The sequence below is a fragment of the Archocentrus centrarchus genome, chromosome 23 (genome assembly GCF_007364275.1).
Source record: "Archocentrus centrarchus isolate MPI-CPG fArcCen1 chromosome 23, fArcCen1, whole genome shotgun sequence".
Lineage (NCBI taxonomy): Eukaryota > Metazoa > Chordata > Actinopteri > Cichliformes > Cichlidae > Archocentrus > Archocentrus centrarchus.
The window spans coordinates 16322473-16338923 of NC_044368.1; the positions used below are offsets into that span (position 1 = coordinate 16322473).

General features: G+C 41.2%; 1 protein-coding gene across 1 annotated transcript; it reads left to right on the forward strand.

Annotated features, from left to right (window-relative positions):
• The first annotated feature begins 317 nt into the window (after positions 1-317).
• Positions 318-12355, forward strand: LOC115773412 (DENN domain-containing protein 2A-like). Its single transcript, XM_030720132.1, has 20 exons — positions 318-518; positions 2485-2556; positions 3840-4970; positions 5066-5157; positions 5399-5493; positions 5579-5791; positions 6268-6361; positions 6454-6504; positions 6595-6806; positions 7089-7198; positions 7399-7468; positions 7759-7836; positions 7914-8054; positions 8776-8924; positions 9554-9731; positions 9859-9900; positions 10448-10556; positions 10800-11069; positions 11599-11685; positions 11788-12355. The coding sequence occupies exons 2-20, from the start codon at positions 2498-2500 to the stop codon at positions 11817-11819; spliced, it is 3213 nt and encodes a 1070-aa protein (XP_030575992.1). The 5' UTR covers positions 318-518; positions 2485-2497; the 3' UTR covers positions 11820-12355.
• The last annotated feature ends 4096 nt before the right edge of the window (positions 12356-16451 follow it).

The following is a 16451-nucleotide window of genomic DNA, read 5'->3' on the forward strand; positions in this document are numbered from 1 at the left end:
TGTCATTGGAAATCATTGGAAATGGGGAGTGAACTTCTGATTTGGATGGAAATATAATACAATGATGTCAGTCTCACATGCCACAAATTTCCGTACAACTTATAGAAACAAAAGTGGGATGAAGCAGTTTTAGTCAGCATTACGAGGCATTCATTCATTCATTCTTACGCAGCTAGTTTCTAAAGTCAGCTGCAATTGAATCAGCAGTAAAGAGATAGAGGGAGAGAGAGAGAGGGAGGAAGTCATATCCAGGGTGAGGGGAGAGAGAGGGTGAATGAAAGTTGAAGATTAGAGGCGAGGCAGGGAGAGGAGGGTATGTCTTGCACTGCGTCTGTAAGACTCACTCAGATAAGCGGTCGATGAATTGTTTCAAGGCTTAAATCAACTTAGAAAATCTATTTGACCCTGCACACTACAGCTGTTTGGAGGTTATGCCAATGGATCCTGTTATAGCAGCACGGGATGCACTGTGCTCCCATTTCACTGATGAACGCATGAAAACTGTACAGCGAAAGGAGGTGAGAAACTTATTAAATTTTGCAATTTGAGAGGGGAGAGTATTGGAAATGATTTAATTTCAGCAGAATATGTTTTGTGCTGCTGAGTTTGTCTTTGCCAAAAGAAATACATTACTGCAGACTATAATTTCTCTATTTTCAAATATGTACTCACTGCCCTACACTTTGTTAGGCACACCTATTCAACTGCTTGTTAACAATCAGCCATTCACATGATGGCAAGTCAGTGCATTTAGGCATGTAGACATGGTAAAGGCAACCTGCTGAAGTTCTAACTGAGCATCAGAATGGAGAAGAAAGGTGATTTAAGTGATTCTGAACATAAAATGGTTGTTAATACCAGACAGACTGGTCTGAGTAGTTCAAAAACTGCTGATCTACTGGAGTTTTCCCACACAACCATCTCTAGGGTTTACAGGGAATGGTCTGAAAAAGAGAAAATATCCAGTGCTCTGGGTCCTCTGGGCAGAAATGCCTTGTTGATGTCAGAGACCAGAGGAGAACGGCCAGGCTGATAGGAAGGAAACAGTGACTCAGATAACCTCTTGTTATAACGGAGATAAACAGAAGAGCATCTCTGAATGTGCATGTGAAACATTGAAGCAGGTGGACTACAGCAGCAGAAGACCACACCAGGTGCCACTCCTGTGGGTTTAGAACAGGATCACCAAAGTTGGACAATAGAAGAAAAAAAACCATCACCTGGTCTGATGAGTCTTGATGTCGGCTGCAACACTGGGATGGTGGTGTCAGAAAACATGAAAGCATGGATCCATCCTGCAATGCATCAGCTGTTCAGGCTGCTGCTGGGATTCAGTTAAACACCTACCAGCCTACCTGAGTATTGTTGCTGACCATGTCCATTGCTTAATGACCACAGTGTACCCATCTTCTGATGGCTGCTTCCAGCAGGATAACACACCATGTCACAAAGCTCGAATCATCTCAAACTGGATTCTTGAACATTATTATGAGTTCACTCAAATGGGCTCCACAGTCACCAGATCTCAATCTACTAGAGCACCTTCGGGATGTGGTGGAACAGGAGAGTCTCATCATGGATGTGCAGCTGATAAATCTGCAGCAACTGTAAAATACCTAAAATACATTTTAATATGGACCAAAATCTGAGGAATGTTTCCAGCACATTGTTGAATCTGTGCCACAAAGAATTAAGGGAGTTCTGAAGGCAAAAAGGGGTCCAACTCAGTACCAGCAAGGTGCACCTAATAAAGTACATGTTTCTAAGTGAGTGTATGTTTCATAAATTTAAATTATTCAATTGCAAGGAAAGAAAGATTCAGATGGTGTTTTTTCTTTTCTTTTCTTTTATTAAAGAATCAAACACTGTATGTATCTTCTTGTAAATGATGCACCAATAAATTATTTTTTATCCTATCATGCCTTACATTAGCCAGTCAGCTACTCTACACCCTTAAGGCCTGTATGTAGATCCTGTGCACATCCATTATATAATTTGGAGCGCATATCAATAAACAAATTATGGCAGTAGCCTCACATATGGGAAATTACCAAGGCCTGTTTTAGAGGACACTGAACTAAAAGAACATTGACCTTAAAGATGTGAAAGTATGAGAACTTGCACTGCAAGTTTTGTCACTGTGGGGGTCAAATGTTAGCCTCCCGTGAGGACAAAGTGGTGGAAAAATGAGCATTTACACTACACTAAAGGAAAGAGAGCAGCCCCTAAATTACTGCTGAATGAAGTGTTAGTTAGTGTGATGAACTACTTCAGGGAGTTGCAGTTGAGTCTCTGGCTGTCATGTTTTCTTTGAGTTTGCCCAGCTGTCCTCTGGCCTGAATGCTGAACTTCACCAGCTGAATGTTTAATCTTACCAAAGGACCTCCTGCTAAAATGCAATGTGAATGCAAATGAGTTCAACAAACCAGCAAAATCCGAGAGGAGTTGCTTCTAAGCCTCTTTATCTCTCTCGCTCTCTCCCAGGTGTACAGTGATCATGGAGGCCGCTGAGAGAATGAAAACAAAGCAAGACTGCATCTACTCATCTGTCAACAGGTTTGTATCTGAACAGATGTATCAGTGAGGCATTAAAATAGGATGCTGGCCTTCACAAATTCCTCCTGAGCCCTGAGAAAATAAGAAACCCTCTTTGGCTGCCCTTTAATCATTACATCCATTAAGGAAAAGTCAGAAAAGGTCTTTCAACTTAGGGCTTCCCATTTCCTCCCGTTTATTTATTAAAACATAACAGTTTGATGAAATGGGCTCCCATCCAAGCATGTGTTTATTTAGCGAGGCCGATGAGAAGAAGATGCTCGGTCATAGGCTTGTCCTCTGGCATTTACTCTCAGGATGGATTTTCCCACTGTCCAGAAAAAGACTGAGTGTCCCCTAGCTGGCAGTCACAGTGACCATACTGGGAAGTTCAGGGAACTCTGGTAGCAGTCAGTTAGTCTTTAATTGGCATTTACATTTTTCCTGTTTTTCTGATTGAATGCAGAAATATGGATTTACTGGAAAGTCTGCAATTTTGTTTAATTTTATTTAACCGTTTCTTACTATTTACTCCTTCCTTACTTGCACGTTGGGTCCAAATAAATAAACTCAAAGGTAATCTGTGGGCTGATTATTGATCTTATCTCCGACTGGTAAGAAGAAACCACAGCACAGAAGGTACTGAAAGAGGTCTTCTTTCTCTAAATGTTAAGTCTCTATAACCTGTTGAAATGTATCTAAATGAAAGTGAAGATGTTATACAGTATACGGTGATGAGAACCATCTGTCCAGTTGAACTGGTATGAAATCTGCGTCAAATGCCACCCAGCAGTGCACAAGAGCATTTCTTTTAAATTTTGAGTTATTAAATTCTTTGTACTCGACAGCAGTCCAGGTAGATAAAAAGCCTTTTATTTTCCAGCGAGGAGTAGAAAGGTACATTTGACTTTGATGCAATTTATGCTCATATTATTATCATTTCAAGTGTACGAATGATTGAATCTTCACATATTGTAACTACTGTAACTAAAAATCCATTGCTCTTAGCTTTTAGCTTGTTGGCTAACTGGATTTTATTCATTTTCAGTCACAGACTGAATATTATAGCAGCAAGTGATGTTTGTGTGTTAAAACTGACTCAGTTTTTAGTAAAAGAAAATTAGATCAGCATTACAGCAACTTGTAGCTATACGTGGCTGTTTATAAGAAACATTTTCACACTAGTTTATTCCCAAATCTTTGAGTCACAAAGCAAAGGTGATGTTTAATTTTGATTGTGTTTCTGATTTGTTATGTATTTACTTATGTGTTTTTATTCTAACAATCTCTATTTGTGTTTTTAGGCTAAAGCGGGGCTCTAGTAAAAAAACTGCCCTCCAGTCTGCTTCAGTGGAAAACAAAGGAGGCGAGCAAAGAAGAGAGGGAACACCAGAACATCCTTTTACTCCACTGGAAAACCTGATCAACCAAAAGGAAGAATCATCCACGATGGCCCACAGGAGGCCAACCTTTGACCCTCACAGCAATGACAGTGCTCTCATGGTAGGAGCCAAACTACCCAGATCCAATGGCTGCAGCATCAGGGACAAGATTTCCTTATGGGAGGGCAAAGAGCCCACTCACTCATCTCTTACCTCAGATAGTGTGGGCCAAAGTGGGAGTGTAAAAAGGACAGAATCCTTAACGAAAAGCAACAATAAATGTATAGAAGACAAGCAAAGTGCAGAAAGTTGCAGGAAAGTCGCCCATAAGGAAAAACAGGATCTCGAGAAAGAAAATGCTGGAAAACTTGGAGATTCGAGGCCTTGTTCACCAGTTGAATCTACAAAACAGCAAAGAGGAACATTCAATAGCAGTAAGCCTGGTGGCAACCAAATGGGGGAAGACTGTAGAAGAGCTGTAATTCACAAAGAAAGGCAAAAACATGAGAAAGAGGATGGAGAAAAGCTTGGGGATTCGAGGCCTTGTTCGCCTACAGCAACAGAAAAGCAGCAGTGGGGAACACAAAAAAAAAGCAACAATAGGAGAGCAGCAGAACAAACAAGCCACGAGAAGAGAGCCGTATTCAGTCTTTTTAAAAAGCTGGAGGCTATGGGGGGGAACCATGGGAAAACCCCTCCAGAGCTTGGAAACTACTTCAGCCCACCGAGCAAGGACAAGCAGGTGGATGTAAAGAAAAACGAAGCTGAAGCTTCAGGTCAAAGAAGTGCAGCGGCAAGGTCTTCTGGGGCCAAAGAAGGGAAGGAACAGCATGAAAATGTGTACACGGAGCCAGGCTCACCCCCAATCAACCCAGTCCCTAAACCCAGACGGACCTTCCAGCACCCAGCTACTGCCACCCTGGGAAGGAGGCAAGGGAGAGGGCAGAGGAACCTCCCCCCACTGCCATCGGTGGCTTCAAAAGCTTCTTTAAAACCTCCTTCTGGGGTCTATGGAAGACCCAGGGGTGAACGAGTCCGAGACACCTTCAGCAGGTATCAAAGTATCAGAAAGATGAATTGCTTGGTGAGGTTATGTCAGCAGTGCGTAATGTGGTCACTTATACTGTACTTTCTGCTCACAATGACAGGAGATCCTTTGAGTTTGAAGACCTTCCTGGGTCAAACAGCCTGCTCTTCTCTCACTCACTGTCTCAGGAACATCACTATGAAGACATCCTGGGTCAGACACCAAGTTACATTATGCTTCATTGAATGCCTTTTTAAATATGTGGAAGTGTAGTTGACAGACTGGGAGCAAGTTTACTACTTATACTACCTCACAAATTAGGCCTAAAGAGTCATGTGAGGACTTCACAAATTAGTATTCATTTTCTTTCTTCCTTCTTTACTGTGAAATATTGAATAATTTTAACTCCGTGTGCAATGAACATCCATGGGTATCACTTTTGTTCTTTCTGCAGACTCGTCCAACGAGAACCCGTATGAGGACATAGAGTTAGAGAGCCAGTGCTCCCAGCAGTCTTTACCTTCCTCTCCTGGTGCTGACACTGCTAAGGTTGAAGTATATCCTGAACATAATGTATCAACTATGCAATTTAAATGATTTTGAAAAGTTATGATTTTTTTCTTCCTGTCTGTAGGTGTCCAGACCAGGTTTCTTCAGGCAGAACTCAGGCAGGAGTTTTAAGTTGCTGGACATGCGGAGAACTAACCAGCAGATCCACAGCACTGGAGGCAGTGGAGGCGTTTCATCTCCACCCCAGCTCAGCCCTCCATCTACCCCCACCGGGCCCGAACACACCGCTTGGCTGCCTGGAGAGTCCTATAGCCGCACCTGCCGGAGGATACCAACGGTCTGTGCATTTTGTGCAGAATTTATTTAGACTGACAAATTATTAGGCACAGACTATTTAGCTTTTTTAGCTTTAATCACATTTTTAGAATCAATTCATCTCTAATTTTACCTGAGTATACCTGCCTCAGGTCTAGTCTTGTGCTGGACTGACATCAGCCAGGCACTGATTTCCTTATATGGTCATCTGAGTGCTGTGGCTCTGGCTGTGTATGCTGGGGCGTTCCATTTGAAGTCAGTTTTTCTGAATTCCTGGTTGAAATTTTCAACTGGAATACCCCCTCAAGTTGGAGTTCCAATTCGGAAAACAGGAGCAACGCCGCTATTCCTGACTTAACAACCCAAGTAGTAAAAACTGTAAAACTTCTAACCTGTACTGATGCTGTTGTGTATTTGTGACAGGCCAAATAAGCCACATGTAGAGCATTAAGTGTTAAAAACCAAACAGACATATTTTATTTATTTATTTTTGGACAGGTTGTACTCAGGATTAACAGCATATTTGAAGCTCGGAGCAGGAAAAAACATCTCCGAAGGATCTATCATTATGCTGAGACAAGTTCAGGAAGAGGTGATGATCTTGGCTATAGGCATGAAGATTCAAATTAATGTTTATTTTCCTGTCTCAAGTGTAAGTGTGGATTTTTGTGTTTTCATTTACAGTAACAGATGAGAACAGTGACTCTGAGAGTGAAATTGAAGAAAGAGCAAAAGGTAGGGCGTCACTTATTCAGTTTCGCTGTATTTCTGTATATTCTGCACTGACCTCTATAGCTGTACTGTATCTCACATCCTCTCTTCCAGCTCACCGTCAGCGTCTCGTGTCGGTCAAGTCCATACTGAGCCAGCCGAGCCAGGCTCAGGTCCACTACAATAGTACCAGCACCAGAAAACGCTCTCTGGAACAGGAGCTCCACCAGCGCAAACTTTTTGAGTATTTCCTGGTTGTGTCGCTGCAGAAGTCAAAGGCTGGAGGTCACTATCTGCCAGAGGTCACGCAGCAGTTCCCTCCTAAGGTCAGCAGCAGAGCTTGATCTACTAATCATTAATCACTTGATTATTATTGTGGTCATTTCATTTCAGACCAAACACATTAAAAAAAAAAAGAAAACCAGGCAATGCGGGGAGTGTTAAGTGAGCTTGAGTCTGCTGGATAAAATCCTGACGGTGAAACGTGAAAGGAGTTGGATCAGGATTTTTATCCAAAAGCACAACCGATCCAGTTGTAATTAAGCTGATTTTAAACTAGTAACAATCAAAACGCCTGCAAGAACAAATCTCCATGCATAATGTTACAGCTGGAGCGAACCTTCAAGTTCATGAGGGAGACGGAGGATCAACTGAGGATCATTCCTCAGTTCTGCTTCCCCGATGCTAAAGACTGGGAGCCGGTGGAGAGATACCCAAGGTGAGGAGTGTAAAAATTGGGCTAATGGCACCCCCACAGCTATTTATCTCAGTATAATAAACACTGAAATCCAACGAGTACCATGAGAAAACATTATAAATTTCATTATTACTGTTGATCTTTACAGTACATGTGTATTTTTCCTTTGTACAGTAAAAATACACTAATCACATTTTTGTTGTCCCGTGCATCCCGCGCAGTGAGATGTTCTCATTTGTTTTGACTGGAGAGGACGGGAGCCGAAGATTTGGATACTGCCGGCGTTTACTGGTAAATAGAAATCATGTGCCGTCACCGAACAGGAAGTAGCTAAATACCACAATGACGGCTGAGTAAATAAGCATACCAGAATAGTGTGCCTGTGCCTGTGGGAAAACAGCCCATCTCAGAGTCTGGGCGGAAATGTGTGAGACTGGGAATTGTGTATGTGCGGGTGTGCATGTGTTTCTGCTTATGCATTTCTGTAGTGTGTTTGTGTATATTGCAGTGCTGTTGATTCATATACTAATGTCCTCATGTCTAGAAGTATACTAGTGAGTATTATATATCTTTCGTTTCAGCCTAGTGGAAAAGGCAAATGTCTGCCAGAGGTCTATTGTATTGTCAGCCACCTTGGCTGCTTCAACTTGTTCTCGAAGGTAAACCACACCCACTGATAACATTTCTGACAAATAAAATCAAGTTTAAAGCATGTTTTTATATGCATGTATTGTAGGTGCTGGACGAGGTGGAGAGGCGCAGGGCTCTGTCTCCTGCCTTGGTGCAGCCATTCATGAGAGCCATCATGGAGGCCCAGTTTCCAGCTCCAGGGAGAACCATCACTATCAAAACCTTTCTTCCTGGTTCAGGCACTGAGGTGAGTGACAGTGGAGTAAAAGAAAAACAAGGCAAACTCTAAGAACAGGTCAAATCAAATAAATAAAATGTCTCTAATTGTCCGTTTGAGCAGTGGTTTCCAACCAGGGTAGTACACAAAGGGTAATTAGGGTGTGTGTGGAAACTTAAGCATAAAACATATTTTTAATGTTTTGGTTTGATTCAAACTGTGAAGCACTTATTAATTAATAAAAATGATTTTACTTAAAAAAATTAAATGCACCATCACAGGCAAGTAAAAGGTTAACTAAATGTAATTGTTAAGCAGTAGAAATATGAAAAAAAAAGTGATGCATAAATGATTAAAACAGTCAAAAGGATATAAAAGTTAAACCCTAAGATCATCCAGGAAGTCAGTTGCAGACAATGGGAAGTACACAATACGAAAATAAGGAACCTTTATATTAAAACTAATGTTCAAATGTGTATAATCATTTGATCCAGCTTAAAATGAGTTTAAATGAACATATTTAAACCTGAGAGGTGGTGGGTGATGAATGGGTTCTGACAGGGCTTTGGTGTTACATCAGATTAAAAAACAAAAAAACAAACCACACCTCAGTTTTAAGTTGCTGCTGATCTTTGCTATGATTGAACTGTATTTAACATTTATTTCAAAGCAAAGTCAAAAAGTAAATCTTCATTCTTGCCTCTGAATTAAGTTGCCGTATGTTAGGACCAAATCTCCGATCATTTCTCAGGTGATGGAGCTCTGTCGACCCTCCGACTCGCGTCTGGAGCACGTGGACTTTGAATGCCTGTTCTCCTGCTTGAGTCTGCGGCTGCTCCTCCGGGTTTTCGGCTCTCTGCTGCTAGAGAGGCGAGTCATCTTCACCGCAGACAAGCTCAGGTCGGTCCCTTCATTTTAAAGAATATCGCCTGTCTGCTGGAATCCACGTCTTCCAGCTACGTGACAGTTGTTTTGACTGGTCTGAAAATATGAAGGTGCACTGTGTATGTAAAATTATGGAGACTGCAGATATTAGGTGAAAGCAGTGGTCATGTGTTTATGATAAAGTTAGTAGACATGCTGGTGGTCCTGCCTTAAAATTGTGAGTCTGGACCACCAGCATATCTACTAACTCTCTGTTTTATTCAGGGAACATACCAGAGAGCTATTTTCAGGCCTGACGTGCTGATGTTGGGACTGGGTTGTTTGCTCTGCTGAAGGCCGGTGGGAGTCAGAAAGATCATCCAGAGTAGTAGAAGACAGGAATGCGAAGTGCAGTGATGCAAATGAAAGAAGAATGTAGCCTTGGTTTTCTCTTGGGGAAATTGTATTACTTTAGAGAATGCTTAGACTGTGGTGCCCCCATGTGGTGAGAATAATTAATCATTACCTTTTTTTTTTCTTTGCCTCTATTTTCTCATTCAGACTAAAAGCAAAACTCTGTTTGTTTCTTTTTAAAACATTAAAAGCAATTAAAAGCTCGTCACCATTTAATATTTCATTGCTGTGCTCTCTGTTCCCTCCTGTAGTACTCTTTCCCAGTGCTGTCATGCGGTCGTGGCACTGCTCTACCCCTTCGTATGGCAGCACACTTACATCCCTGTGCTGCCCTCAGCTATGCTCGACATCGTCTGCACACCGACCCCCTTCATTGTGGGCCTGCTGTCCAGCTCGCTGCCCCAGCTCACCGAGCTGCCCCTGGAGGAGGTCAGAGGAGCGATTTAAGTGTCATGCATGAGACCGGAGCAACATAGAAAAATGTTACCTATTAAAGGCTGTACATTGCTGCACATTACTTACATCAGTACAGAAATAACCGTTTATCTGTGTACAGGTTCTGGTCGTGGATCTCGGAAACAGTCGGTTTCTCAGACAGGTCAGCTGCTTCTGAAAACACGTCAAGATGTATATCTGTGCAGAGCTAATTATTTCAGCCTTAACTTAAAAACTTAAAATTTTTAGTTATTTTCTCAATTTTGAGTTATCTTTTCTGAGGTTTGAGTTAGTAAGTCAAAAGTTTGAGATCCCTAATTTGAAATTTGGGGATAATAACCTGACTTTTTGACTTATGGGTGGCAAAAATGTTTTCAGTGGCAGAAACAAGCTTTACTTATTGCAAAACACAAGTTCAACTGCACCAACGTTTGCAAGAAAAAAAATTATTCCCACTTGGTTTATGACCGCAGAAAATATTTTACTAATTAGTTTATTACTATTTAAGTCTTATTTAATACAACATGATGTTCACTTCATATTTTATGCTCCAACTTAGTGGGAAAATAGACAAAAAATTAGGATATACTTTAGAGTGAAGCTAAGAGAAGGTTTACAGCACAGCTACATTTATCTTTCATAATGTCTATGGTTACATCTATCTATAAATATATTTACATATATTTTCTTTCCTGTTTTTTCACATTTAGTTGGATGATGAAGACTCCATCCTGCCACCGAAGCTCCAATCAGCCCTGGAGAACGTTCTGGAGAGGCGAAGAGAACTTGCTAATGAACGAGGAGGAGATACAAGCAGTGGTGAGTAAATCAGAGGACTGTTTCCTATAGACTCCATAATGTGTACAGCCTTTCTTAAGGCTCTTTGAGGCTGCTCTATGGTTAACCCTAGAACACAAACATGCTCACCATGACAATGCTTTTGTGCTTTTATTTTGATTATATTTAACATGTTTACCACCTGATTTTAGTCAAGATGGGATAGGACAAAACTAAATATATATATATTTATGTATATTACCATGTCTAACCTCCCATCTCCAGATTCAGGCCATCTTAGCACCATTGTGTCCGAGGCCTTTGTTCGTTTCTTTGTGGAGCTGGTAGGCCACTATCCTCTCTTCATCACTGGTGAAAGGGAGGACGGCTACTCCTCTTCATCCTCCTCCCCTGCCCCATGCTTCTTTCAGCGAGAGGGTTTTCGCAAAGCCATCCCGTCCAAAACTGTGCGCCGCTTCTTGGAGATCTTCATGGAGACACAGATGTTTGGCTGGTTCATCCAGGAGAGGGAGCTTCACAGGCAGGCTCTCCGAGGTATTTTGTGTGTGTTTGGCCCTTTTTCTTTTCGCTTTCTACTGAACCTGGTTCTGCTGGAGGTTTCTTCTTGTGTAAAAGAGAGTTTTTTCCTTCCCACCATCAAAGTGCTTGCGCATAGGAAGAAGCAGGCTCAGGGAGGGGCAGCCATCTGCTGCGACCAGTTGGGGCTGAGGGGAGGGAGACAGGACAGAAGAAATGCTGTGGAAGAGAGCCAGAGATTAATTATAAAAGAGATTAATAACAACTAAAGCCCTTTGAGCACTTTGAGTTGTTATAATTTGGTTCTATAATGGTGACCCTAAACTGACCATAGGTGTGATGGTGAGTGTGAATGGTTACCTCTATCTGCAATAGACTGCCGACCCTGCCTTTCGCCTTCTGACAGGTGGGGTATAGGCTCCAGGCCCCCCATGTAACCCTGAATTGGACAAGCAGGAGAAGATGGATGGCTAAATTGAATGGGTGCAGGTGTTAGATTTTTCTAGTGCTTCATTATTTTATTTTTTTTTATTTTTACTCTCACCAGGACTTTTTGAAGTGAGAGTGCAAGAGTATCTGGATTCTATTCATGAGAATGAACATAGGAGGGTTAACAGGTTTCTCAAAGGCTTGGGTAAGGAAACAGTTGCTTTATTACAGTTAAACAAGCTCAGTACAAATCATCCACCGTGGACTCATTCTCACCTTTTATCTCTGTCTTTTTTTGTTGTTTCAGGAAACAAAATGAAATTTCTTTCAAAGAAATAATGCAAAAAAAAAAAAAAAAAAAAGCACTGAAACCAGGAGAATCTTGAAGAATGACTAATCTCACAACCAAAATCTAAATTATTACTGCCAAAAGAAAAATGCTGCTGGATGTCACACAGATGAAATAAAACATGGACTGTAGAAGTTCCTCATTGACCCTTTTGCAGTAGGATTCTTCAGATGTCATTATTCATGTATGTGTGTCTGCTTAAAAACAATGTTTGTATTTGGTGTGTTGCTGTAAGCTAGATATGGCTGAGGAGTTAACCTGAAGTACTGGGCCACTAAATGCTCTGATTAGTACCAAGCGTGGTAGTCAGGATTTGAATACAAGTTAACTCAAAAGAAGGGATCGCAGTAATCTTTCAAATCCACCAGGGGGCAGTAGTATATATATATATATTTTTTCTGTTCAGACATATTTTGATAGTGACTGACCACAAATAACACCAAATAGTCTTCCCGCTCCTAACTATTTCAGTTTTCTTTTATTCATAACATGACAACATCACATGTGCTTTGAATAAATATTCTCTGGCTCTGTTGTGGTGATTTTATTGTCTTCATGCTGTCACATTTTATGTTTACTACCATCACATAAAAAAAAAAAAAAAAAGCCAATATGTCGCAAAACCATTGCATTACATGTCTGAATGCCATTTTGGTAAATTGTTTTTTCTCTCTCTCTTCCAGTTTTGCACATGTTCAAACGATGAGCTTACTTTATGGTAAATACAAGATGTAGCCAATGACACGGTGCGAATTTTACCAGATCCGTTTGTTACACGAGAATCAAAGCAGGGAGAATTGCGCTCGCTCAGCATTTGTGTGCCAGTTTTATAATGTGAGTAATCCACATGCCACCCGTTTGCTAACCATTCGCTGCTGTGTTTATATGTTTGAAGGTATTTGGCTTTTTTTTTTTTTTTTTTTTTTACTACAAAGAGCCTTGGTTCAGGGTTGTGGCAGCTTTACTATTTTAGTCTCTGAGTCATGGAAACAAAGCAGATCCTTAGCCCACAAAGAGGAAAGGACATCTTTGTCAGCATGAAAACATAACACAGGTGCAGAGCAGAACATAGTAGTGTATTGTCTTAGGAATAGTGTGCTCGGTTCTTGCCTGCTAAGCACGCCTAAGAGCCCCTTAACTGTCACCCTGTAAATGGCAAGTTCACACACACAGTTGCTGATTCTAAACACAGATGAGCAGAGTGCAAAATCTATATTAAACATACTTTATAAACCTACATAGTGTGCATATTCTTTAAATCAGTAATTTCCAGTCAGATGTGCAGTATCTACATCTACATATTGAGTGAAAGCATGCAACAATGTAGAGTCAATGTGTAAAAATGTGGACGTAGCTACCGTGACATCACCCACTCATTTGTGAAATCGCATTTTGCAGGCTTGAGATGAACATTTCAGCCATCACTATCTTACAGTTTTCAACCTGGATGTGACAACAAGGGGCAGATCTGACTGTGAAACCGCACACTGATTGGTTAATGACTTGTCAATTACAAATTGGTAGCCAATGAGCATATCCTGGATAATGATCATAATTTACAAAATATACAGTATGACCTGAAATGAGCAACTGTGACCATCAGCTCAGCAGGACAGAGGCTGCTGAGATCCTGGCATAAGGTTGTTTTCCCATGGACTTCTATAGCACCAGAATGCTTGTTTTATGGTACCATATTTATGCCCGTTTGGGGCATAAATATGTAGAGCCTACACAAATGCAGACTTGTTTGTGTACAGTCCTCCAAGGACCCAACAGAACATAGCTTGATGTGGATGACACTATGCATAGACTGAATGATGACTGCTTGAAAAGTGTGCCAGAACAGGGAAGGGAGCAGCAGAGTTCACCACAAATGGGAGAAGTGCAAAAATACATTAAAAAAAATATACAACCTGAGATGCTTCGATGGTGGCTGCAGTGGACACTTGATTTTTTTTTTAACACTCGGTTTGACTTCAGTCCTTTGTATGTTATAATTTCACAGTGACAGCACAAGCAAGAGTGGGCCACAAACCGATAGTTTGTGACTCTGCCCCCTGGTGACAGTAAACAGCTATAATTATTTTTAAACTGCACTGTCGTGTTATCTTAATTAAGGACTCATCAATAAATGCACATATCAAATGTGAGGGAAATCTGTTGATGTTTGTATCTGTAAGGAAAAAAATATCAGCCAATATATTCAATTTTTAAATCACCACATACCAGTATCGGTTGGGAAAATCCCATATCAGTCGGGCTCTGGCACATTTTCCCTTTAATTTCAACTAATATAAAATCAAATTAAGGCCAAACCTATGCTAATTTATGGGTTGGCCGTTTTGAGTGGCTGGTGGATACAAAGAGAGAGCTAATGCCCATCCAGTGGCTGAACGGGACATCTCAACTGTGTTTGCAGTGTTGTGTGTTTTGGAGAATTTTGAATGCACATATGTCTGACAAATACTATGGCTTACTGAGTGGTTAGTTGCACTTGTGGCCCATACAATAAGGTTGTGCTCCAGAGTTGGTGAGTTAAAAATGCTTTTTAGCAGGTTTCTGTGTCTTTTTGATACACTCTGCTAACTAAGCTAGCAAATATGGTCACTTCTGGCTCCAAAACCAAACCAAAATGGCAACAACCATAATGCTAAATTTGAGGCTTCAAAATGAGAGTCACAGTGACTACATTTATCCATCTTTTATACAGCATAGACTGGTGTAGAAAACATTTAAACTTTATGACATGCTATGACTCAAAGTGCATGAAAAAAACAAACTATTTTTAAATCACTAGGTAGCTTGTGAGTTAGTAGTTAGAGAAATGTATATACAGTATGCACTTGTTCAAATACTAAGTTAAAAGCACCTGATTAAAGGTAGCAGCTAGTTTTAAAGCATGAATCTACTGAAAATTGCAAAACAAATGGAAATGTGGTGAGGATATCGTGTGCTCACAGTCAACTCTCCTAGTGTGTGCCGATTTCCTTGATCCGCTTCTGCACCTAGTGTGTCCAAACTTTTGACTGGTACTGTACAAATGTATGGTTGTAATTATGCATAGTGTGTGTGAGGGCAAGTGTATTTTTAATGGAATAGTAAAGGGACTTGAGCCCAATGCCCCCCTGTCAAAACTGGCTGTCCGTCCAGTCCATGTGGTCTGCTGCCGATCCTGACATTATATAACATCCAGTTAAAAGTCAACACAAATCCACATATGGATCATGGAGATGAGAGATGCTCTTCTGACAGGGCTGTGGGGGCAGTGAAAACATGCATTCCCTGAACACGCATGTTCAGTCAGGCTGTCACAGAGTAACAAATGTGAAAATCATACCGCAGGTTCCTATCTGGCTCCCAAGGTGGGAATGCTGCTGTGCTGTGGGACAGGAGTCATCTCAGGAAGATGAATGGATGTGGTGAGAGAAGAGCACTGACGACCACTGGAATGTTTGCTCAACCCACTCAGGTTCTTGGCATTATGATTGTGTGTGTGTGTGTGTGTGTGTGTGTAAAGAGGGGTGAACCCCAAACCCAATGCATCACATACTGTTTCCTGCTTAACACCTGGCTGTGGTTCAGGACAACTGGCTCGTTAGCGAGGAGGTAATTATGCTTCCGATTAATTCCAGTCAGCAGGGGTTGACCCCCAAAGCCTTACATCCTGCACTGGTGTATTTCCACAGCAAACCTCTCGCACTGCTGCAAGCACAAATGTCATGTGTTTTCAGTCAGGGAGAGAGAACTCTTATCTGCCACTTAGAGACAACAATAGCTTGTTGAAACTCCAATCACGCTTGCTAAGAGCCTTTCACAGGTGCCTAATACCTGACTGCATTCCACCTTTGAGAGATGCTACTGTGATATCCTAACTTGAAAACAGCTACCTGCAAGTGAGAACCTGCTGCAAGGCTCAGCTGTGCAATGTGAGCATGCAGGTAGGTTTATTATTCTCAGCAGAAATAAAATCATACAAACATCATGGCCCATTAAAACCAACAACCATTTTAATTAGAAAATCTCTTCAGAGATACGCCAACCTCATTTCAAGGCTTGCAGACTAGTATTTGAAACTCTCTTGAGGTTGCCTCTGCTAATTACGTGATTTATGGTGTCATTTAAGGAGGCGCGGAGGTGCGGCAACCAAGTAGCTCTCAGCATCAATCAAAATGAAAAGTGCAATGTCATTTTCTGCCATTTTGTTTTCAGCTTTTTATACCTTCTCTCCCACAACCCTCAGTCATAAAGGGTATTGTGGTTAGACTTGAGGCTGATTTGGAGTTTCAAAAAAAAAAAAACCCCAGGGTGTTTGTAACTCCCAGGTGCCTCATGCAATTTTGTACAAATCATGTGTGCCAAGGGCTTTCTTGTTATCACTACACAAATATGGTGCCCGGAGGCTCCCATATGGTGCACTTGTGCACGGTAAAACTTGGGAAACTTTCTCATTTAGTCCACACGAACCTCACAAAAGTTTAACTTGCTTGATGTTGGTGGAAGAAAAGTAAGAAAGTAAAAATGAAAGAGTCTCAGAGAGGAATAAATCAGAAAAAAAGGCGAGAATTTGATGTGTGAGAAACACCGATTGACCGTGCACACTGACAAATGCATGCAGATGTACA